At 45.7% G+C, this 24,744-nt stretch overlaps 1 protein-coding gene across 2 annotated transcripts in view; it reads right to left on the bottom strand.

The window, feature by feature from the left end:
- TMEM120B (transmembrane protein 120B) overlaps positions 1–16,797 on the bottom strand; it is a 48,256-nt gene extending 31,459 nt beyond the window's left edge. For both annotated transcript variants that reach the window (XM_057745863.1, XM_057745864.1), the window contains exon 1: positions 16,590–16,797. In XM_057745863.1, coding sequence (XP_057601846.1) covers positions 16,590–16,658 — 69 coding nt within the window. In that variant the 5' untranslated portion in view covers positions 16,659–16,797. The remainder of the gene's footprint in view (positions 1–16,589) is intronic.
- Between the last annotated feature and the right edge of the window lie 7,947 nt (positions 16,798–24,744).

Raw genomic sequence — 24,744 nt, 5'->3', positions numbered from 1 at the left:
ACAGCCTTCAAGGTTCAACCAATATTTGCTGGTAATAAAGGAAACCTCCCAGAACTGGACGAGGAGGGTGGGGCCAGAGAGACCCCCAACTATACAGCCTTTGGACTGAGAGTCCCCAGCAACACCAGCTGAGGCTCCTGGAGGGTAAAGGGCCACGTTGCCTCCTGACACTCTTTGGTGTTGGGTCATGGTGAGATAAGACCACGACTGCCGCATCAGCGGCCAGATGCTCACCAGGCCCTCTTCAGTGTGAATTAATATTTAATTTCACAAGTAAACGTGAAGACATTATCCTCATGAAAAATTAAAACACTACAGCTACGGCTAAAGTCGGCTTTGAATATACCCCATCCTGTCCTCTCCCCCTTCTCCAGAAGTAACCGCTGTTTCCCGTTTCTTCTAGACCTTTTATTCTTTCAGACTGTATTCTATGTATCTGTGTATTTCTATATTCCACATCGACCTATTTCTATATACACACACGTAACTATACATACATGTATATGAAAAGTACAAACTGTTGAAAAAAGTCATTGTCCCTAATACTTATTCTCCTTTGCTTCCTTTTTTTTTTTTTTTTTGTATTCTTTTCCCCTCAGATCCTTATTGGAGTATAATTGTTTTACAATGTTGTGCCAGTTTCTGCTGTACAACAAGTGAATCAGCTGTATTTATACATATATCCCCATATCCCCTCCCTCTTGAGGCTCCCTCCCCCCCTCTCTATCCCACCCCTCTAGGTCATCACCAAGCATCCACTCGATCTCCCTGTGGCTTCCTTTTAATAACAGGTAGCCAGGCACATAGCTGTCCAGCAACAGACATTTCCCAGCCTCCCTTGCAGCTAGGTAAAGCAGTATGACCAAGAGTTAGCCAATAGGTTGCACACACAAGTGATTTAAGTTCTGAACCACATTTTTTTTTTTAACCACTACAGCTGCAATTTCTAGCTATTCAGTTTTCACATGTCAAGTCAACATTTTCTGCCAAGAATAAGTGAACCACATTTTTACAAGGCTTGCCCTCCACTCCCTCTTTCCCTGACTGGCATATGGCAACAAAGGATCCAGTTACCTTGAAACCAGAGATGGAATCCACATGATACAAATGACAAAGCCCACTGTGTCCTCCTCAGCAAACCAACCAGGATCCCGGGTGACCTCATGTGAAAGAGCTTCCCACCTGTGATTGTTTTAAAACATGACCGGGCTTCCCAGGTGGCGCAATGGTTAAGAATCTGCCTGCCAATGCAGGGGACAGGGGTTCAATCCCTGCTCCAGGAAGATCCCACATGCCGCAGATCAACGAAGCCCGTGTACCACAACTATTGAGCCTGTGCTTTAGAGCCCGTGAGCCACAACTATTGAGCCCACGTGCTGCAACTACTGAAGGCCACGCGCCTAGAGCCCGTGCTCCGCAACATGAGAAGCCACAGCAATGAGGAGCCCACGCACTGCAATGAAGAGTAGCCCCCACTTGCCGCAACTAGAGAAAACCCATATGCAGCAACAAAGACTCAACATAGCCAATAAATTAATTAATTAATTAAAAAAAAACCCACATGACTGCCCATCCTTTAGTACTCCTCACATAGAGAAGTAGGGTCTCTGTTCCCTCTCCTTAAATACAAGTAGACTTGTGGCTGGTTTGAGCAATAAAATATGTCAAAGGTACCCAAAAAACAAACAACCTGATTAGAAAATGGGCAGAAGATCTGAACAGACATTTTTTCAAAAGAGCACTACAGATGGCCAACAGGCACATGAAAAGATGCTCAACATTGCTAATCATCAAACAAATGCAAATCAAAACCACACGGAGATATCACCTCACATCTGTCAGAACGGCTGTCACCAAAAAGACCACAAATAGGGATTTCCCTGGTGGTCCAGTGGTTAAGACTGTGCTTCCAATGCAGATGGCACGGGTTTGATCCCTGGTTGGGGAACTAAGATCCCACACGCCACACAGCACAGTCAAAAAGTCAGGAAAAGAAAAAAAAGACCACAAATAAATGTTGGCGAGGATGTGGAGAAAAGAGAACCCTTGTACACTGTTGGTGGGAATGTAAATTGGTGCAGCCGCTGTGGAAACAGTATGGAGGTTCCTCAAAAAACTAAAAACAGAACTACCATATGATCCAGCAATTCCACTTCAAGGTATATATTCAAAGAAAATGAAAAAATTAATTCGAAAAGATATACGCACACCAATGTTCATAGCAGCATTATTTACAATAGCAAAGACATGGAAGCAACCTAAGTGTCCATCAACAGATGAATGGCTAAAGAAGATGCAGTGTATATATACAATGGAATACTACTCAGCCATAACAAAGAATGAAATTTTGCCATTTGCAATTTTGCCATGGATGGACTTGGAGGGTATTATGCTTAGTGAAATAAGTTAGACAGAAAGAGAAATGTTGTATGATATCACTTATATGTGGAATCTAAAAAATAAAATAGTGAATATAACAAAAAAGAAACAGACTCACAGATACAGAAAACAAACTAGTGGTTACCAGTGGAGAGAGAGAAGTGGGGAGGGGAAAGATAGGGGTAGGGGATTAAGAGGTACAAACTACTATGCACAAAATAAATAAGCTACAAGGCTATATTACACAGCACAGAGAATATAGCCACCATTTTATCGTAAGTGAAATATAACCTTTAAAAATTGTGTATCACTATACTGTACACCTGAAACATTCAATATTGTAACTATACCTCAATTTTTAAAAAATGGCGGAAGTGACACTATACAACTTCTGAGAAAAAGTCACGGAAGGCCACGTGGCTTCCGCCTCATGTGCTGGAACACTAGCTCTTGGAACAAAAAGTTCAACTACCCTGAGGCCACCATGCTTCATGGAAACCCTAACCACGTAGAGAAGTCACATGGAGGCAGTCTGATCAACAGCCCCAACTAAGACAAACCTTCTTGTTATTCCAGCTCAGGTCTCAGACATGAGGGTCAAGAAACCTCCAGACGATTCCAGCCCCAGCCATGTGAGTTACTCCCAGCCATTCACGTCTTTCCAGCTAAGGCCTCTGACCTCACGGAGTGCATGCCCTGCCTAAACTCCTGACCCCCAGAATCTGTGAGCAAAATGCAATTACTGTTGCTTTATGCAGCAACAGATAACTGGGACATCACTCACCCTGGACCACACCCCCTCCTGAACTGTTATGTGAGAAAGAAAGAAGTTACCTCCTTTTATTAGGAGATCTCTTTGCTACAGCAGCATAGCTTATACCCTAAAGCACATAATTCTGATTTTTTTAAATCTAGTAACAGTATCAGAATATAGGTATGATTTCACAACTTTCTCTTCTTACTCAACAATATGCCTTATAGATCTACCCATGTAAGAATATATAGATGTACCTCATTTTTTTTAGACCTGTGCAGTACTCCATGCTGTGGACATACGAGAGTTTATTTAGCCATTTTCATATCACTGGATACTTAGGTTGTTTCCAGTCTCTGACTACAGCCAACAATGCAACACTGAATAATATCCTTGCACTCTCTCCCTGGGCACACGCACAAGTGTCTCTGGGGAAGAGAAGTGGAACTGCTGGGTCACAGGGTACAGGCTTGTGTTTAGTTTTAACAGATCTTGGCAAACTGCCCAAAGAGTAGCTGTGCCAATTTACACTCCCACCCACAGCATATGACAGCTTCCACACCTCACCAACCAACACTCAATGCTACCCCCATTAACTATCTTTCTTTTTTTTTTTTAGCGGCACTGCATGGCCTGAGGGATCCTAGTTCCCCAACCAACCAGGGACCGAACCCGTGCCCTCTGCAGTGAGAGCATAGAGTCCTGACCACTGGACAGCCAGGGACTCCCCCCCCACCACTGATTTTCTTTCTTATTTATTTATTTATTTATCTATCTATCTATTTATCTATTTATTTTTAGGCTGCATTGGGTCTTAGTTGCCGCATGCCAGATCCAGAGCATGCAGGCTCATTAGTTGTGGCACACAGGCTCCAGAGCGCACGGGCTCAGTTGCCTCGTGGCATGTGGGATCTTAGTTCCTCGACCAGGGATCAAACTGGCGGCCCCTGCATTGCAACACGGATTCTTAACTACTGGACCACAAGCGAAGTCCCCCCACTGACTTTCTTAAAGGCGCTTTTCTAATGCTTCACTGGTGATATTTTCTGTCCAATTCTAAGGCATTAGACTGAGTAGGGATGGGAAGTCCATGGCCCTTCCCATAATTTTGTCCCCTGGCACATACAGTCATTCCTGATCCATTACAGTTCTCTGTCTTTCTCTCCCTCTGCCATTGGCTAGAGCCACTTCCCAGGGGAGATTCGATACTGGAGACGCCACCTCCGGTCCTGTCCTCAGCTCCAGGCTCAGGATTTGCCAGCCTCGAGGACAGCGTGAGGTCAGGGACACAAGGCCCTTAGTGTGACATGCTCTCCATTCCCAGGGCACTCCTCACCCACGCCCAGTCTCTGCTGATTCCACCTCGTGCCAGTCCACCAGCAGCAGGAAAGATTATCAACTTATTTCTTGGATTCTAACTTTTTTCCAGATGGCTGTCTCTCAGTCTTTTTTCAACTGTGGTAAAATACATATAACATAGGAACTTCCCTGGTGGAGCAGTGGTTAAGAATCCTCCTGCCAATGCAGGGGACACGGGTTCGATCCCTGGTCTGGGAAGATCCCACATGCCATGGAGCAACTAAGCCTGTGCACCACAACTATGGAGCCTGAACTCTAGAGCCTGCAAGCCAGAACTACGGAGCCCACGTGCCGTGCCGCAACTACTGAAGCCCGTGCACCTAGAGCCCGTGCTCCACAACAAGAGAACCCACTGCAATGAGAAGCCTGCGCACCGCAACGAAGAGTAGCCCCCGGCCCCCGCAACTAAGGAAAGCCCACGTGCACCAATGAAGACCCAACTCAGCCAATAAATACATATATATATATATAAACATAAAATTTACCAACTTAATCATTAAAAATTTTTTAATTTTTCTAATTATAATAAAATACACATAAAATTACCATCTTAACCATTTTACGTGTACAACTCAGGGGTATCAAATATGCTCACATCACTGAGTAACGATCATCACTATCCACCTCCAGAACTTTTTCATCATCCCAAATGAAACTCCAAACCCGTCACAAAACTCGATTTCTTGTTCCCCCCAGCCCCTGGCAACCACCAGTCTACTTTCTATTTCTATGAATTTGATTCTTCTAAGTACTTCATATAAATTGAATCATACAGTATTTATATTTTTGTGCCTAACTTATTTAGACATAGCATAATGTCTTCAAGGTCCATCCACACTGTAGCATGTAACAGAATGTCCTTCCTTTTTAAGGCTGAACAGTATCCCACGGTATGTATGTACCACGTTTTATCCATTCATCTGCCGATGAACACCTGGGTTGCTTTCATCTTTTGGATATTGTGAATAATGTTACTATGAACATGAGTGTATAAATATCCGTTCAAGTCCCTGCCTTTAATTCTTTTGGGTGTACATTCAGAAGTAGAATTTCCGGATCATATGGTTATTGATCGTATGGCTTAATTTTTTTAAGGAACTGCCATTCCATCTTCCAGAGAGGCTGCACCATTTTATGACAGCAGTCTCTTGATGCGCTGTCCATTGGGTGGTTCTGGGAGGTGGGGTGCAGGATACAATTCCTGTTTTCCCTCAGAGTCCCTGGCTGCCCTCTGCACATGAGGATGTCTTCAGCAGACCCTCAATTGGACCTGTGCTTTGAGATGCTTTTTCAAGGAGCAGGATGAGCCACACTGAGGCAAACCAATCCCGCCTTTCATTCAGTCAGCCTCGTGGCCTTGAATGCAAACAGTCGCCAGATGGAAGCTCTCTGTTGTTTTTGCCAGCTCGGCAGCTATTCCCTTTCTGGTTAATGTCCCTATGGTTTCTTTGGAAATCCATCCCTCCCCGACACTCTGCTCATGAGATCTGGCTAGGAGCCCGGTTTACCCCGGGTGCCAGGGCAAATGACCCAGGCCTGGCCAATCAGAACATCAGCCTCCTAACCCGGCTGGTTGACTCATGGATAAACATTCAAAACCAATGAAACTCAGGGACTTCCCTGGTGGTGCAGTGGTTAAGAATCCGCCTGCCAGTGCAGGGGACAGGGGTACAATCCCTGCTCCAGGAAGATCCCATCTGCTGCAGAGCAACTAAGCCTGTGTGCCACAACTACTGAGCCTGCGCTCTAGAGCCCACAAGCCACAACTACTGAGCCCCACACGCTGCAACTACTGAAGCCCATGCGCCTAGAGCCCATGCTCCACAACAAGAGAAGCCACCACGAGAAGCCTGCGCACCGCAATGAAGAGCAGCCCCCCCGTCACAACTAGAAAAACCCCGCGTGCAGCAACGAAGACCCAACTCAGCCAATAAATAAATAAATTTATTTGAAAAAAAAATGAAACTCAGTTGTGGGGCTTTTATCATAACTGTTGAAAAAAAAAAAAAAGAAATTCTTTTCCCCTAGTTTTCAAGGTAGCAGGATATGAGCCCAGAGCTAACGGGGCTGCCCTGCCTGGGAATGAATCCAACTGAGAGGAAAACAGGATGGAGAGGTAAACGAAGACTGAGCCCTGATGGTTTCATTTAAGCCCCCGGATCGGCTTTTATCTGAAGACAGTATACCTTTGACTTCCCAATTAATATAAGCAAACGAATGCCATTTTATTCTGTTTGGCTTTCCCAGTTTGGGCTGAGTGTCTTCACTTAAAAGGCAAGTGTCAGAATCTAGATTAATATGCCAAAGGACAGAGCTTTCCTTCTGGGCAAAGTTAACCACACCAGGTAAGAAGAGAAGCCATATATCTTGGACTCATTATTACCAAGCTCTTGCCATGGGCGCTGTCATTTTAAAGATGCCAAAAACAAGGACTTGGAGCCTGGCTGAATAAATCCTTCATCAAGCCAGTAACTAAATAGGCACCTAAAAATGTAGATCTCTGAACAACCATATTGAGAGTTTTTCTACCAAATCAAGAACCTAAACCATCATTATTTAACAACTTTATTGAACTATAATTTACATGTCATAAAATTCTCATTTTAAGTGTACAATGCAGTGACACAGTTACCAAATGATGCAACTATCACCACATCCAGTTTTAGAACATTCCATCACCCAGGAGGATCCCTAGTGTCTACCAGCACTCACTCCCCACCCTCCCCTCCTCCTAGCTCCTGGCAACCATTAACCCACCTTCTGTCCCTACAGATTTGTCTTTTCTGGAGGTTTCATATAAATGGAATCACATAATATGTGGTCTCGTGTCTGGCTTTTCATGTACCATAATGTTTCTGAGGTGTATTTATGTTGTAGCATGTATCTGTTTTTTTAATTGCTACTCAGAATTTATAGCACATTTTGTTTATTTATTCACCAGTTGTTGGACATTTGGGTTATTTCCATTTTTGGGCTATTATGAATAATGCTGTCATGAACATTCACATACAAATCTATGTGTAGATATGTTTTCATTTCTCTTGGATAGATACCTAGAAATGGAATTGTTGGGTCATTTGGTAAATGCATGCTTTGTTTGTTTGTTTGTTTTAACAAGTTTATTTATTTATTTATTTATTGGCCTAGTTGAGTTTTCATGGCTGTGTGCAGACTTTCTATTGCTGTGTGCAGACTTTCTCTTGCTGTGGCAAGTGGGGGCTACTCTTCACTGCAGGGTGCGGGCTTCTCAGTGCAGTGGCTTCTCTTGTTGCAGAGCATGGGCTCAAGGTGCACGGGCTTCCGTAGTTGCAGCACATGGGCTCGATAGTTGTGGCTCGCGGGCTCTAGAGAGCAGGCTCAGTAGTTGTGGTGCATGGGCTTAGCTGCTCCATGACATGTTGGATCTTCCCGCATCAGGGCTCAAACCCATGTCCCCTGCATTGGCATGCGGATTCTTAACCACTGTGCCACCACAACTACTGAGCCTGCGCTCTAGAGCCCGTGAGCCACAACTACTGAGCCCACGCACCGCAACTACTGAGGCCCACACACCTAGAGCCCGTGCTCCACAGCAAGAGAAGCCACCGCAATAAGAAGCCTGCACACTGAAATAGAGAGTAGCTCCTGCTCTCTGCAACTACATAAAGCCCACGCACAGCAACGGAGACCCAACACAGCCAATAAATAAAAATAAATAAATGAATAAATAAATAATTAAATTAAAAAATAATAACAGGGCACAAAGAGCTGAAAGCCCCTACGTATTCTTTCTACATGGTATTCCCATCCTCTGCCCCCTATGCTGGCTATTTCCACCTCCAGCCCCACCCCAGATCAATTCTGTCTTTCTCTGTGCCCTAGAAGGTTGACCCATACCGACTGCATCTCCTGGGCTCCCTTGTTCTGCCTCCTCCTTAGTCAATGAGGTGCTAGGACAGAAGACTGGAGGGCGAGAGGAGAGAGAGGCTGGGTTATTGGTTTCTCCTGCCTCCGGCTTTGCTACAGCTTTTGACCATTACAGCTCCTGTCCTGCAGCTCCCCTTCCCCCCAACAAGCTCTGCTAACTGTCCCTTCCCTCTGCCCCTTTAGGATGAGGACTGGTCTCAGCTCTGGGGGCCTCATCTTCAAACTGCCACACGTCTGTAAACAGCCCCCTCCTTAAACTCTTTGCAATGACATCCATTAAGAAGAGTGCTTTGCTTCTTGCCAGGACCCTGCCCAAATCTCCACTATACTGAATCTGGCCCGTATCACTCCCTTTATATCTGTACTACACAGACATGTATCAGTAAGCAAAACACAGCATTGTTTTGAATGCTTTTAACTTTATTATACATGTACTATATATATACTCCTTGGCAACTTTTCCCTCAGTGTTGCTTTTCTTTTTAAAACACTTATCCATGTGGACACACATGGCTCTGGCTTATTCATTCTGATCGTCATACCACACTCTGGATGTTCAGCGGAATTATCCATTCTGATGGACAGTCAGGTCTCCAGTTTTTTTTTTTTTTTTTTTTTTTTTTTTGTGGCACACGGGCTTAGTTGCTCCACGGCATGTGGGATCTTCCTGGAGCAGGGATTGAACCTGTGACCTCTGCATTGGCAGGCGGATTCTTAACCACTGCGCCACCTAGGAAGCCCTCCAGTTTTTAGCAGTTAACAGAATTCTTATACATATCTCGTATTCGAGTTTTTAACCATGAGGATATATATTACTTATAAAAATGCAGAATAGATCAGAGAGACAGACAGACAAACAGACACTAACACTGGCTCTGTGAGCTGGGATGCCCACAGCTGCTTTCCTACATGTCTAATTACCATCCTTTCATACTATGTATAGGAGACTCAAACATTCAACTTTCTGTTGGAGGATTTGGAGATCTGCCGCCTCTCCTGTCCTCTGAGGCCCCAGACTCTGCCCCACTGGGAAGAAGAGGTTAATGATTCCAGGTCCCAGCACAGGTGTGAAACATCTGGAGATGCCCTCTTAACACAACTTGGCTGAGTCACAACTTCTGAGTCAATATTTCTTGCAAGAATTGCTAGTAATCAAGAATTCCCTGGTGGTCCAGTGGTTAAGAGTCTGCACTTCCACTGCAGGGGGCACAGGTTCTATCCCTTGTCTGGGAACTAAGATCCTGCAACCTATGTGGTGTGGCCAAAAAAATCCCCAAAAAACAAACAAACAAAAAACCCCACGTGCACACAAAAACCAGTATAAGAAAGAAAGAAAGGAAGGAAGGAAGGAAGGAAGAAAGAAAAAAAGAAAGAAAGAAAGAAAGAGGAAGGGAGTGGGGGAGGGAGGGAGGAAGGAAAGAGAGAGAGAGAGAAAGGAAGGAAGGAAGGAAGGAGGAAGAAGAATTAACTGCCAGCAATGAAGTCATATGCCATTTTCAGACAGGGCCTGGCCTAGGAGAACTGCAAGTTGGTGAGCAACCCAGTAGATTACAGCAGAGCCACGGCCACCACTAAAATGTGGTGACTTACAGGTGTGGCTGGTGCTAAGTTTTCAAGAGATTGCATTTATATAGTTCTCTTTCCAAGGGATCAACTTCAAATAAAGATTTCTGAATGCCAAGTATACTGAACTAAGACTCACTGCCATGGAAACACTGCTGAAGATGGCCAGCTGACTTCACCTAAACTGTATCAGTTCTATACTGGGAACGATTCTGAGTTATGTGCCGGGATTGATTAGTAATGTCCATCAGAGGAGCAGTAAATGGGGGTATCAGCACGCATGTCAGGCATTTGGGAGGCAGGATATCATAATGGTTAAGTGATTAGGCTCAAGAGTCAGACTGACGTCATGTCCAGGGTCTGCCACTTCTTAGTTTCCTCAGTTGTGAAAGAGCTAGGGAATGACATGTATGTAACAGGCCATGTACTGATCTTTTAAAATCAGCTTTACAGGTGTAATTTACGTATCAATTCACCAATTTTCAGGTGTACAATTTAATGAATTTTAGCAAATATATACAGTTGTGTAACCACCACCACAATCAAGACATAAAACAAGGTTCCCAAACTGTTGGTTCACCCCACCCTTAGTGTCTCAGTAAACTTATCACAGAGTCCTTAGGCTAAATCACTGAAAAATGGGACTTCCCTGGCAGCCCAGTGATTAAGCCTCCACGCTTCCACTGCAAGGGGCATGCATTTGATCCCTGGTTGGGGAACTAAGATCCCACATGCAGCATGGTGTGGCCAAATAAAGAGATAACCAATACTGACAGGGTTTAATAATAATACTAATACTAATAATAATAACCGAAAAGTATTTATGTTCTAACAACTTAGTAGCCTCTTGGGAAAAAAAGAATACACAGAAATTGACAAAGTATTTTTATTTCATTCTGAAGTAACCAAAACTATTTACTGATGTGTGTGCCTGTCGGGCTCTGCACAAATTCTCAAATCTTGGGAATAGACTGGACACTGTCACTCTCATTTCTTGTTCTAAATTTATTTTCACATAGTACTTGATTTTAATCAGCACCAAATCCCCAACTTCACAAAGATATGACATCATTAAAAAGAATGTAGCATAATGTAATGTGCAGCTGTGAACTACCCCAAGTTAGCAGTTTAAGTAGTATGTGACAGATGTCATTGTGTTTCCCCTGAAAATTTAAATTATCCCCAAGTGCCCCTGTGAGCTTGTTGCAGCTCCTTGGAGGTGCCTTAACACAGTCTGTGAAGCACAGATATAGACTGTTTCTATTACCCCTAAAAAGACACCTGTCCGGCATCCTTCTCTGTTGTTGGGTTTTTTTTTTCCTACCAGTATTTTGCTTTTCCTTCATGGGACCACCCCTCCCCCACTCTTATTTCATGTGGTTTTAACAGCACTGCTCCCAATCCTGGGCTCCAGGGGAGACATGTTAACCAAGACCCAGCCAATCAGTGCCACAGGGTTTGGTTAAGTAAGGGATAATCACATGACCCAAGTCAGGCCAATGATAGTCGACCCTGGAACTCCTGCTCGAATTAAAGGGGGAAAGATGCTCTGTTTCTGAGGTTTGCTAAGCTGGTAGATGTCAGCCTGGGGCTGCCAATGCTCATCTTTGCAACAACATGGGAGAGACTGTTGAGAATGAAGCTGACATAGAGGAGACAGACACACACACACAGACATCTCTGGAACACCTGGATCCAGCCTTGCCTGAAGCTATTTGCCACTGAACTTTCCAATACATGAGCCAATAAACTATTTTTGGTTTTTGGTTTTTTGGCTTAAAGCTGTTTGAACTGGGTTTCTGTCACCTACAACTAAGAATCCTTACTAATGTATCATGTAAAAGCTCCATACAAACGAAATGAGTCCCCGCAAGTCCAAAGTTTCCTTCTAGAGCCAAGGGTCTCAGGATACTTTTGGAGCCCACCGTGTTAGGAGTATATGATAGAAATGCAAAAAGTATCTGATGGATACCCAGGCCTGGGTTCAAATTCAGGTTCCACGAGTTTCAAGTTACTTAACATCTCTTAGCCTCAGTCTCATCTATAAAAACAGGTTGTCATTTAGATTAAATGGAATAATCCATGTATCATATAGTTAGCTCTTATTGTTGCTGCTATGATTGTCAGCCTTTGTTTTCTAGATAAAGAAAAGCTCAGAGAGGCAGCTTGCTAAAGGTCAGATGCTAGACAGCTGCAGAGTTCAGGCTTGAACCCAGGAATCCTGACTCCCTGTCCAGAGTTCTTTCCACACAACCCACTTCTAGAAAAAGAGGCCCAGAAGGCAATACAACATAGGAGAGATACAAAAGAGTACCCAGGGCACAGAACTGTCTTGGGTAGTGGTTAAGAGTATAGACTGTCACGGATGTAGAAAACAAACTTATGGTTACCAGGGGGACAAGGTAGGGGGGCGTAGATTGGGAGATTGGGACTGACATATATACACTACTGTATATAAAGTAGATCCCTAATAAGAACCTGCTGTATAGCACAGGGAACTCTACTCAATACTCTGCAATGGCCTATATGGGAAAAGGCTAAAAAAAAAAAAATTGAATATATGGATATGTATAACTGATTCACTTTGCTGTATACCTGAAACTAACACAACATTGTAAATCAACTGGACTCCAATAAAAATTAAGAAAAAAAAAGAGTACAGACTCTGATGTTCAACTGCCTGGGTTTGAATCCTGACTCCAGTACTTACAAGCCACATGATTTGAGGTATATTTTTCATTCTGTAAGATGGGTATAACAGGATATATTTCATAGGGTTTCTGGGGTTTTTTTTACTTTGAACAGTGTTATCGTGAAATATAGCATCTATTCAGAAAAGTGCACACAAAAATACAGTTCCATAATTTCTCACAGAGCAAACTTTCATGCAACCAGGTCAAGAAACGGGATAGCCCCCAAAGCTCTCCTGTGCCCCTGGCTGTGATTATTCCTTCCCTCCCCTCAGAGGTAATCATCACCTTGACTTATGTTGTGTTAGTGTCTGCTGTACAATGAAGTGAATCAGCTATTTGTATACATATATCCCCTCCCTCTTGGACCTACAGGGTTTTAATAAAATAATACTGATCTTCCTGCTTCCACCCTGTCCCCCTCATGTCGATTCTATACACAGCTGCCAGAGGGATGCCCATTTCATTGGTAATAAAAGCCCTGCATTTCTGTGCGGTCAGGGTTCGGGGAAGGTCTCTTCGGGCCACCTCTTTCCTGGGTGCAGAGGGACGAGGTCAGGCTTCCAGAGATGCAAGACGGGAAATGCTCATTAAATCACCTGCCGCCACATCTGTAAGTGACCTTCTGTGGTCACACCACAGGCCACAGGGTCAAACACGCACTGGTCTCAGCCCGACGCTCAATTCACCGGCATGGCCAAAACCCCAACCAGCCAAAACCAAAGTCCTCACAGTGATTCGACCTTGCCCCTGAGTCCAGGGAGCTCCTGGCAGATGCAAATCACAGGCCAAAGAAAACAGATCCTTTCCTCTAGAAAGCCCCAGAGATTATGACTTTTTAGGGGTGGGGAGGAATTCCAAAGACCTTTCAAATCCTCTAGGGTCTGAAATTAGATTTCCTCTTTTCTCCCTTCACTGGAAAAAGAGAAGGAGAGGTGAAACAGAGAGACATTATACATCATCCCAAGAAAGACAGAATCAGAGAGATACAAACATGAAACCCACAAATCTCAGATTCTGAGACAAATATAGGCAAATTAAGATAGACTGGGGGGACTTCCCTGGTGGTGCAGTGGTTAAGACTCTGAGTTCCCAATGCAGGGGGCCCAGGTTCAATCCCTGGTCAGGGAACTAGATTCCACATGCATGCCACAACTAAGGAGCCGATGAACTGCAACTAAGGAACTGGCGAACAACAACTAAGGAGCCCGCGAGCCACAACGAAGACCAGGAGCAACCTAATAAATTAATTAGTTTAAAAAAAAAAAGATAGACTGGGATTTTCTGGGGAAAAAAAGACCCTTCCTGTTGTTAACCTTGCCCACCTGCCTACCTGTTGTGACCTCTCTGTTCCCCAACAAACCTCTCATAACTGAAAGTCCACCCAACACATACATAATGACGATGTACATATAACACATACTTATACTTACTATATGAATAATTCTAGAAACTTTCATCTCAGGAGTTCAGAGCGCTCACATTTATTATGGGGGTTAGAGGGGTGAGAAGTTGGACCTAGTCCATTCCACTTTCCCCATTGCTGAAGCCCTGAGCAGCAGACATCACAGTTTCCACCTGGTCAGCCCTTCTACAACCCTTGCTATGCACCAGGGGACAAAATCCAGGATTAATTCCCAATTCCTCTCTGTCCCTCACACACCTGAGCCCCAGAGACACCAAGTAAGAACATAACAACAAATCAATCGTCTTCTTTGCAACCTCTGCCTGCAGGACTAGCTAATTGCTGTTAACTGCATTAATTGCATAGCTCTGAAGTGTTAAACTCCTCCTCTTCCTAAAGCAGGGCCAGGAAAAGGAATTATGAACAACAAAAGCTCCACATAGCAAAACTCTTCTCCAGCTCCCGACCCTAATACCCTCCGTGGCTTCACAGCTGGACATGACCTGAGAACCTAGCAGGACAAAGTGTTAAGAAGTAGCTGAGGGACTTCCTAGGTGGCGCAGTGGGTAAGAATCCGCCTGCCAATGCAGGGTACACGGGTTCGATCCCTGCCCCAGGAAGATACCACGTGCCATGGAGCAACTAAGCCCGTGCGCCACAACTATTGAGCCTGCGCTCTAGAGCCCGTGAGCCACAATTATTGAGCCCATGTGCCGCAACTACTGAAGCCCACACGCCTAGAGCCCGTGGTCTGCAATGAGAGACCGCCGCAATGAGAAGCCTGCGCACCACAATGAAGAGTAGGCCCCGCTCGACGCAATTAGAGAAAGCCCGTGTGCAGCAACGAAGACTGAACACAGCTAATAAAATAAATAAATAAATAAAATAAATTTAAAAAAAAAAGAAATAGCTGAGTCTCCAGGGACTTCCCTGGTGGCACAGTGATTAAGAACCCACTTGCCAATGCAGGGGACACGGGTTTGGTCCCATATGCCGAGAAGCAACTAAGCCCGTGAGCCACATCTACTGAAGCCCACACACCTAGAGCCTATGCTCCACAACAAGAGAAGCCACCGCAATACGAAGCCCACGCACCGCAACGAAGAGTAGCTCCTGCTCGCCGCAACTAGAGAAAGCCAAAGCACAGCAACAAGACCCAATGCAGCCAAGAAATAAACAAATAAATATTTTAAAAAGAAGAAGAAGCTGAGTCTTCTTGATGGTAGTGGAGCCAGAGGGGTCCCCTGGGAACTGAGTGGGCCCTAAGCCCTTGGCCTGAAGGAAAGGCACAAACCCACATGTGCTGGAGAGGCCAAGAAAAGCATACCCTTCGGCTTCTGGTACCTTACTCTCTGCTCACACCTAAAACAGCAACCCCCTTCCTACTCGGTCTCTCCAGCACCCCTCTCTCTATTCATTGGGATCTACAACATCATGTTTAGAAAGCCCATCACAGACACCCTTGCCAATCTCCCCTTCTCTCCTCTGGACACAGTAAGAGGCCAACCAAACTGCAGACAAGAGCTACATGGACAGGCAAAATGTCACTGCTCCAGCTGAGGACTGGAAGGAACGGGCTGGGGGTGTTCCATGTGATTTCAGGCAAACAGAGCACAACTCCGGAGAAAACAGACAGAATCCAGTAGCTGGGGAGGAAACAGCCCCATCTCCAAAAATGGTTCAGGCATCCCTCTTGGCCAACCCCAAGGTTTCCTGGTCTCTAATTACCAGAGTAGGTAGCGAGGCCTCTGCGAACCTCCTATCAGGAACAACTCCTCCTGCCATGGCCCCGCAGCTGCAATGCCGTTCTCTCAAGGGCCCTCTCTCACCCCACCCAGTGTAAGGCTCCGGGCCAAACGGGTGAGGGCTGGGAGCAGCCTCTATCACTGAGGGAGGCAATCCACCTGTGACAAGTGACAGATGTCATCCACAAAGCCACACTCGGCCTGCAGCAGCGTCGCAAATGCGGGCGCAGACGCAGGAGCCCCAAAGATTGAGAACAGGGGTCTCTAACCCCTAAGCAGAGTTTACAGGTTCAAGGCTCCGGGGCAATTCTCCCAAAATGGAGCTGCAGAGGAGAGGGCTGGCCTGCCAGAGTGAGCGGCGAGTGGAGCTGCCATAAGCTGGTGGGCACTGGTGGGCACTGGTGGGGTTAGGGGAGACCCCCGAGGAGGTGGGGGCTGGGCTTTCTCTCTAAGTCCCCAAACATACCTGTCCCCTCCGGCCTCCCCCACATGGACACGCCTGGAACTTCCCCTCAGAGGCCACAGACCAACTTTCTGCAGCGCAGAGCAAAGAGCCTGTGCGAGGGCGGGTGAATGCGGGGCTTCGACCCGGCGCCCCAAGTGGATGAAGAACTGAAGTGCTGGGAGATGGGAGGTGGCCGGCCCACGCGGACCACCAGCCCCCCAGGGCCTAGCCAGGGGCAACCTCTGGGCCCTGACGGTTCCCACCGCCCGGGCTGGGGAAGCAGGAAGGGGAATACCCTGCACATCAGGTAGCAGAGTTTCGGGACCAGGTGGCCCGGTCCTACCTGCAGTTCCTGAAATTCTCCCTCCAGCTCGTGCCACTCGCGCTCGCAACGCTCCAGCTGGCCGGACATGGTGCAGTGGTGTGAGGCGGCGGCGGCTGCTCCCGCAGCTTGGCGCGGCGGCCACCAGCACCCCACGCCTGTCCGCTTGCCGGCCGCCTTCCGAAGCGCCAGCTGTTCCTGCGCAGCGGGAGCCACGCGCGCACCTGACGTCACAGCCCCGGCCCTGGGCGCCCGCCCCACCCCCTCGCCGGGAGGCGGGCCCCGCGCATGCGCACGCTCCTCCCCGGCGCCGCCCCCGCGCGCCGGGCGCCGGCAGGGGGATGGCCGTAGCTTTGCTGGACGTGGAAGGGTCTGACGCTGCCCCCTTGGGAAAGCTTCTGCGCCCCCAGAATCTCTCTCGCCTAGTTAGGGTGGGGAGTTTGTCCGCACACCGCGTTTGTAGGACTTATTCAACTTAGACTGTGTGTATTTGGGGTGCGTGGGAGTCGGGAGGGAGAAAGGAGATTGCGGGGAGGGAGCATTGCCTTAACTGAGCCCAAGCCAGACGGGCTGGAATGCTGGAACTGACATTGACCATCCAGCAAGGTCGGCGGGCAGGGCGGGGAAGCGCAGAGAGGGCCCTGTCATCTCATATTGTCATTATTTACTGCAACTAATACATCCTAGGTCCTGCCCTGTAAGACGCTGGGTGACTCTCTTGACAGTTGTTTCTGTCGCTCATATGACAACCACCTCAATGCCAACTGAATCTAAATTCCCTCCCCTCCCCTGCATGGGCCTGCAAGATCTATCCCTGCCTAGCTTTCCAGTCACATCTCCTCTCTCTCCCCTCTGGATTGGTACTCTCCAGCCAGTTATTTGTATTCCTGCCCTTGCATGGAATATTCTTCCCCCTAAATCTTCCTACGGTTATGTTTTTCTCATCATTCTAGCCTTAGTTCAAACGACACCTGTTTTAGTTTCCTAGGGCTGCCCTAACTACAAACTGGGTTAAGTACCACAAACTGGGTGGCTTAAACAACAGAAATGTATTCTCTCACAGTTCTGGAGGCTGGACGCAAGAAATTAAGGAGTCAGCAAGATTATACCCCCTCTGAGGCTCTCGCTAGAACCTTTTCTTGCTTCTTCATGGCTTAGGGTGGTGGCCATCAACCCTCAGCATTCCTTGGCTTGCAGCTTCACCCCTCCAGTCTCTGCCTCTGTTGTTCCACGGCCTCCTTCCCTGCGTGCTTGTCTATGTGTGTCCTCTCCTCTTATGAGGACATCAGCCTCTTTGGATTAAGGGCCCACCCTACTCCAGCATGAACTCATCTTGGTTTAACTAATTGCATCTGCAAAGACCTAGTTCCAAATAAGGTCACATTCTAAGGGAGTGGGTATTAGAACTTCAACATGTTTTTCTGTGGGACACAATTCAACCTGTAACAACACCTCTGAAAAGAAAAACTGTTCCTGAGATGTCCCTGGTGGCGCAGTGGATAAGACTCAGAGCTCCCTCCCAATGCAGGAGGCCAGGTTTGATCCCTGGTCAGGGAACTAGATTCCACATGCATGCCACAACTAAGAGTTTGCATGCCACAACTAAGGAGCCTGCAAACTGCTACTAAGACCTGGCACAACCAAATAAATATTTTAAAAAACAAAAACTGTTCCTGAACACCAAAATGTTCATGCCTCCCCCCAGTCACTTACATATCACCTGTTTTATTCCCTTCATACAACTTATTATATAACAGTGTTTGCCTCCATAAGTATATAATCTCCATGAGATCTTAGGTTTCTTGTCTCTATTTTGGTCATCACTGGATCCCTAAAGCACACAGTAGCCCTCAATAAATATTCGTCGAAGGAATAAACATTAAAGATCATCTACTGCAGAGGTTCTCAACTTTTGGGGTTCAAAGACCCCCCTGAGAACTCTGAATGGGGAAAATGCACATAAGCACACAGAGAAATATTTGCAATTCTTCATTGAGGCATGAAAAAGAGTGTGACTTACTCAAGATTCCCAGCGAATTAATAACTGACTTTCAATTATGATTCTCATCTCTGGGAGTTGGGACTTCAACATATCTTTTGGGGAGACAATTTAACCCATAACAACACCTCTCAAAAGGGGTGAAACAGGGCTTGTTTGCAAGTCTGGTTATTGTTGATTGGATGTCAGCTGTTGTGCCTTCTACCTTGTTGGTTGGTTCCTTTCCTCCTCCCTTTTTCTCCTTCTCCTTCTCCTCCTCCCCCTCCTCCTTCTTCTTTTGTATTTTAGTAGTCCTAAAAAATATGCTTGAGCTTTATATTGGATGCAGTTATTTGGAAACCACTTGATCCTCTTGAACCTTGCTTTTAACATTTACCTGGGACCAAGAAGACAGTGCTCAGCCTGGAGCTAATTTTTCCCCACTGCTGAGGCAAGACCACTGCCCACAAATCATGAAGTTTTCCAGTCTGGCTGGTGGGAGCAGGCTCTATTCCTGGGCCTGTGTGGGTGCCACACACTCTTACCTCTAATCATTTCAGGTAGCTCTTTCCCTGGCCTCGGGTAGTTGTCCTAGTCTTCGTTGCTGTGCGCAGGCTTTCTCTATCTGCAGCAAGCAGGGGCTACTCTTCATTGTGGTTTAAAGGCTTCTCATTGCGGTGGCCTCTCTTGTTGAAGAACATGGGCTCTAGGCGCGAGGGCTTCAGTAGCTGCAGCACACGGGCTCAGCAGTTGTGGCATGCGGGCTCCAGAGCACAGGCTCAGTACTTGTGGCACACGGGCTTAGTGGCGTTGCAGCATGTGGGATCTTCTCGGACCAAGGATCGAACCCAAGTCCCCTGCATTGGCAGGCGGATTTTTAGCCACCGTGCCACCAGGGAAATCCCTAAATGTAAGTTTTTATTTTTATTTTGTTAATTAATTATTTTGAGGCAAGAAATACAACTTTATTCAGAAAGCCAGCAAACTCAGAAGATGGCAGGCTAGTGTCTTCAAAAACCATCTTATTGGGGTCTGGATGCCAGTTTGTTTTATAGCATCAGAGAGGGAGAGGCTGTGAGTAAGTGTAAGTTTTTAAATGTAAAAGCTTTTAAAGTAAGAAAAAGAAGACTGTTTCACATAAAACCGAGACTTTTACTTTCTCTTGAAAAGTGGAAAGCACTGGCCTCACGTTCGTGCTCAGCAATGGGCTGGAACAGAGGAGCCGATGTCCCCTTCACATGGGGCTTGCCAGCTGCCACAGTCCCCACCATGCTCAACTGCATTGCCCCAGTCTACTTCATGTAGGCTGGAGACAGCTGATCTTGAGAGTCCTGATATAATGTGTCACGAAGCGTGCAAAACCGGATAAATCGCTTACATGGTGAAAAAACAGAAAATAGTTTATTTAATTGGGGTTAGTAGAATCAAAAAGGAAACTCAGGGCCTTGAAGGATGAATTAAATGTCACCAAGCAGAGGATTTGGGAAGAAGATCCCGTTTACCTGTGCTTGCAGCTGCTCAATCCTGGGCCAGAGAGGCTGGCCCTTACCCCCAGGGAGAGCTGGGCAGGTGCACCTTCTCTGCAAGCTGGCCCAGCTGGGATCAGGTTCCAAATCTTACGGACTGTTCTCTGTGGGGTCAGGACTCTACGTGCATTATTCATAAGCCTTTCTGTAGATGGCACTGGCTGGCCACCCCCATCAGTGTAGCTGCTTAGGTGCCAGAAGTATCAGATCTTGCCTGTCCTGGTTTCTGCCCAAAGAGCTTTCAGACTCATTCATCAGCTTCCTGGGGCTGGATCTGCCTCCTCTTAGGGACTTTGACCATAACAGGTGAAAACTTGTGTTGCAGGATTGTCCTCCCCCACCTGCTCCCCACACCACCAGGGGAAATCTCTCCTCTTTGTTCATTTTCAGGCACTCTACTTAGGAACCTACCAGCTGGATAATTTGCTACTTTTATGACTCAACAGCAAACAGGGGAATTTCCCTGGCGGTCCAGTGGTTAGAACTCGGCGCTTTCACTGCCTAGGGCTGGGGTTCAATTCCTGGTTTGGAAACTAAGATCCTGCAAGCCCCGTGGTATGGGGGGAAAAAAAAGTAGCAAACACATAGCACTTACTATGTGCCTGGCGTTCTTCTATGCACTTTATGTATACGTGTTAATGTGTTAAGTCCTCACGATGACCTCATGAGGAAGGACCTTTATTATCCCTGTTTGACAGCTAAGTAATCTAAGGCATGGTTTCTCCAGCTTTAAGTGTGCTTATGAACCACCTCCTGGAGATCTTGTTAAAATGCAGATTCTGATTCAGTAGGTTCTAGGAAGCACCTGAGATTCTGTAATTCTACAAGCTCCCAGCCAATACTACTGGTCCAAGGACCATACTTGAAATAGCAGGAGTCCAAGATGCAGAGAAGTGAAAGGACTTTCTCCAGCTCATCCAGCTACCAGTAGCTGTGTTACTTATGCATTGCAGGATGCTGAGAGCCAATTCTAAAAAAAGAGCAGCTGCCCAAGAAGTGAAAATTCCAGGGACTTTTCCTTCATCTGCTTCCCACGAAAGTCCTCGCTCAAAATAGTCCCCAAGATTGTAACAAGCAATTTGTGCAAAGATGGTTATAGCAGCATTTTTCAGATCAGCCACACGCTGGAAGCATCCCAAGTGCCCCACAACAGGGAAATGGTTAAGTAAGCTATAGTCTGTCTTGGGAATTCCCTGGCGGTCCAGTGGTTAGGACTGAGTGCTTTCACTGGGGTGGCCTGGGTTCAATCCCTGGCTGGGGAACTAAGATCCCGCAAGGTATGTGGTGTGGCCAAAAAATTTTTTAAAGAAAGAAAAAAAAAGCTATAGTCTATTTCATGTTATATTATGTGGCTGTTAAAAATCATTATGAGGGGACTTCCCTAGTGGTCCAGTGGTTAAAACTCTTCACTCCCAATGCCGGGGGCTCGGGTTCAATCCCTGGTTGGGGAACTAGATCCCGCATGCCCCAACTGAGACCCTGTGCAGCCTAAATAGATAAATTAAAAGAAAAAATCATTATGGGAACTAAAAAATGGATACCTTTATTTTTTATTTATGCATTTTTTGGCTGCTTTAGGTCTTCATCGCTACATGAGTGCTTTTTCTCTAGTTGTGGCAAGCGAGGGCTATTCTTTGTTGCAGTGTGTGGGCCCCTCATTGCAGTGGCTTCTCTTGTGGAGCACAGGCTCTGGGTGCCCAGGCTTTAGTATTTGCAGCACGTGGACTCAGTAGTTGTGGCGCATGAGCTTAGTTGCTCTGAGGCATGTGGGATCTTCCTGGACCAGGGATCGAACCCACATCCCCTACATTGGCAGGTGGATTCTCAACCACTGTGCCACCAGGGAAGTCCCTAAATGGATACCTTTAAACAGGTACATTAAATTATGTTAAATAAAAAAGCAGAGCCCCAAATAATGTATATACACTGATTAAAGTTATGTGGTCATTCGTGTACCCTGAAAAAGATTGGGTGAATTTAATACAACAGAAATAGTCCATCACATAAATTGATGGCATCTTTTTTTCCTGAAATGTTGTTCAAGTGTTTGATAGAAATTTTGAACCCCTATCTTTCTGTTCACGGGTTTATAATGCAAACAGTATTATCTATTAAAATTCATTTGTTTAATATTTTCTCTCCAGGTATCAAAATGTCCTTTATATCTTTATTCAGTTATTTGCATTACTGGGCCTACCTGGGACTGTAAAGTCCTGGCTGGCTGGGGCTGTGTGATTTACTAGTCAGACAGACCTGAGTTCAAATCCCAGCCCTGCTACTTGCCAGATGTGTGAACCTGAGGACATAATTTGCCTTCTCTGTAAACTGCTAGTTGCTCTGTAGGACAGTCGTGAGGACTAAATGAGATGCTGTAGATAAAGTGCCTGATATGTCAGCACTAGAAAGCACTAACTTTATATATTTGGGTTTAAAAAAACAAACATTATATTTTGGGATACTTTTTTTTTTTTTTTGGCTGTGCCGCACGGCCTGTGGGATTTCAATTCCCCAACCAGGGATCCAACCCACTCCCCCTGCAGTGGAAGTGCAGTCTTTTTATTTTTATTTTTTTTTAATATTTACTTATCTATTTATTTGGCTGTGCCGGGTCTTAGTTGAGGCATGTGAGATCTAGTTCCCTGACCCGGCATCAAACCTGGGCCCCCTGCATTGGGAGCACAGAGTCTTAACCACTAGACAGGGAAGTCCTGGGATACGTCTAGACTTACAAATAGAGCTGCAAATGTAGCACGGAGAGTTCCCATTTACTCTTCTTCACTCATTTTCCCCTAATGTTGACAATTTACATAACCATAACATCTTTATCAAAACTAAGAAATTAACATAGGTATATTACTATGAACTAAACTCGAGAATTGATTCAGGTTTTACCAGTCTTTCCACTGATGTCCTTTTCCTGTTCCAGGATTCAGTCTGACACCACATTTAAATATCATGCCTCCATATTCTCCTGGTCTGTGATATTATCCCAGTCTTTCCATGTTTTTTCATGACCTTGACAGTTTTGTCTTTTTATTTTTATTTTATTTTTGACCTTGATAGTTTTGAAGAGTAAAATATATATATTTTAGTAATGGCTTTATTGAGCTATCATGATGATTAATTTTATGTCAAATGACTGATCTACACATGCTCAGATATCTGGTTAAACATTATTCTGGGTGTGCCTGCAAGGGTGTTTCCAGAAGAGATTATGTGGATCCGTAAATTGAGTAAAGCAGATTGTCTTCCCCAGTGTAAGAGGGCCTTGTCCAATCAGTTGAGGGTCTGAATAGAGCAAACAGGTAGAGGAAGGGAGAATTCTCTCTCTGCCTGATGCATTAAGCTGGGAGGGACATCGGTCTCCTGCCCTGGGACTGGGATTTATACCATCACTTCTATTGGTTCTAAAGTCTTCAGGCTCAGGGCTTCCCTGGTGGCACAGTGATTAGGAATCCTCCTGCCAACACAGGGGACACAGGTTCGACCCTGGGCCGAGAAGATCCCACATGCCTCAGAGCAACTAAGCCCATGTGCCACAAATACTGAGCCTGTGCTATGGAGCCCACGAGCCACAACTGAGCCCACATACCGCAACTACTGAAGCCTGCGAGTCTAGAGCCTGTGCTCTGCAACAAGAGAAGCCACTGCACTGAGAAACCCATGCACCACAATGAAGAGCAGCCCCAGCTCACCACAACTACATAAAGCCTGTGCGCAACAATGAACAACCAACACGCCAAAAATAAAATAAATCTTTTAAAAATAAATAAACAAATAAATAAAGTCTTCAGGCTCAGACTGGAGTTACACATTTTGTTTATCCATTCATCTGTTGATGGAAATTTTGATTATTATGAATAATGCTACTGTAAACATTCGTGCACAAGTTTTTATATGTTTTCTTTTCTCTTTGTATCATACTTAGGAGTGGAACTGCCAGGTCAGATGGTAACTTTAACATTTTGAGGAGGCAACAAACTGTTTTCCAAAGTGGCTGCACTTTACATCCTCACCAGCAAAGTAATAGGGTTCCAATTTCTCCACATCCTTAGTATTGTCTGTGTTTTTCATTTTAGCCATCCTTGTGATTTTGTGTGGAGTGTATCTCACTGTGGTTTTTTTGTTTGTTTGTTTGTTTGTTTTGGCTGTGTTGGGTCTTCGTTGCTGGGCGAGGGCTTTCTGTAGTTGTGGCGAGTGGGGGCTACTCTCTGTTGTGGTGCTCAGGCTTCTCATTATGGTGGCTTCTCCTGTTGTGGAGTGCGGTGTCTAGGCTTGTGGGCTTCAGTAGTTGTGGCACGTGGGCTCAATAGTTGTGGCTCATAGGTTATACAGCATAAGCTCAGTAGTTGTGGTGCACAGACTTAGTTGCTCCGAGGCATGTGGGATCTTCCCAGACCAGGGCTTAAACCCATGTCCCCTGCACTGGCAGGCAGATTCTTAACCACTGTGCCACCAGGGAAGTCCCTCACTGTGGTTTTAATTTTGCATTTTCCTAATGCTTAAGAATGTTGAGTGTCTTTTCGTGTGCTTATTGGCCATTTGGATACCTTCTTTCAGAGAAAGGGCTAATTCTTTGCTCATTTTTAAATTGGATTGTTTCCCCTTTTATTGTTGATTTGTAAGTTTTCTTTATATATTCTGGATACAAGTCCCTTACCATATCTAGAAT

The sequence above is a fragment of the Hippopotamus amphibius genome, chromosome 8, assembly GCF_030028045.1.
Source record: "Hippopotamus amphibius kiboko isolate mHipAmp2 chromosome 8, mHipAmp2.hap2, whole genome shotgun sequence".
NCBI lineage: Eukaryota > Metazoa > Chordata > Mammalia > Artiodactyla > Hippopotamidae > Hippopotamus > Hippopotamus amphibius.
This window is presented reverse-complemented; position numbering and strand designations above follow the sequence as displayed.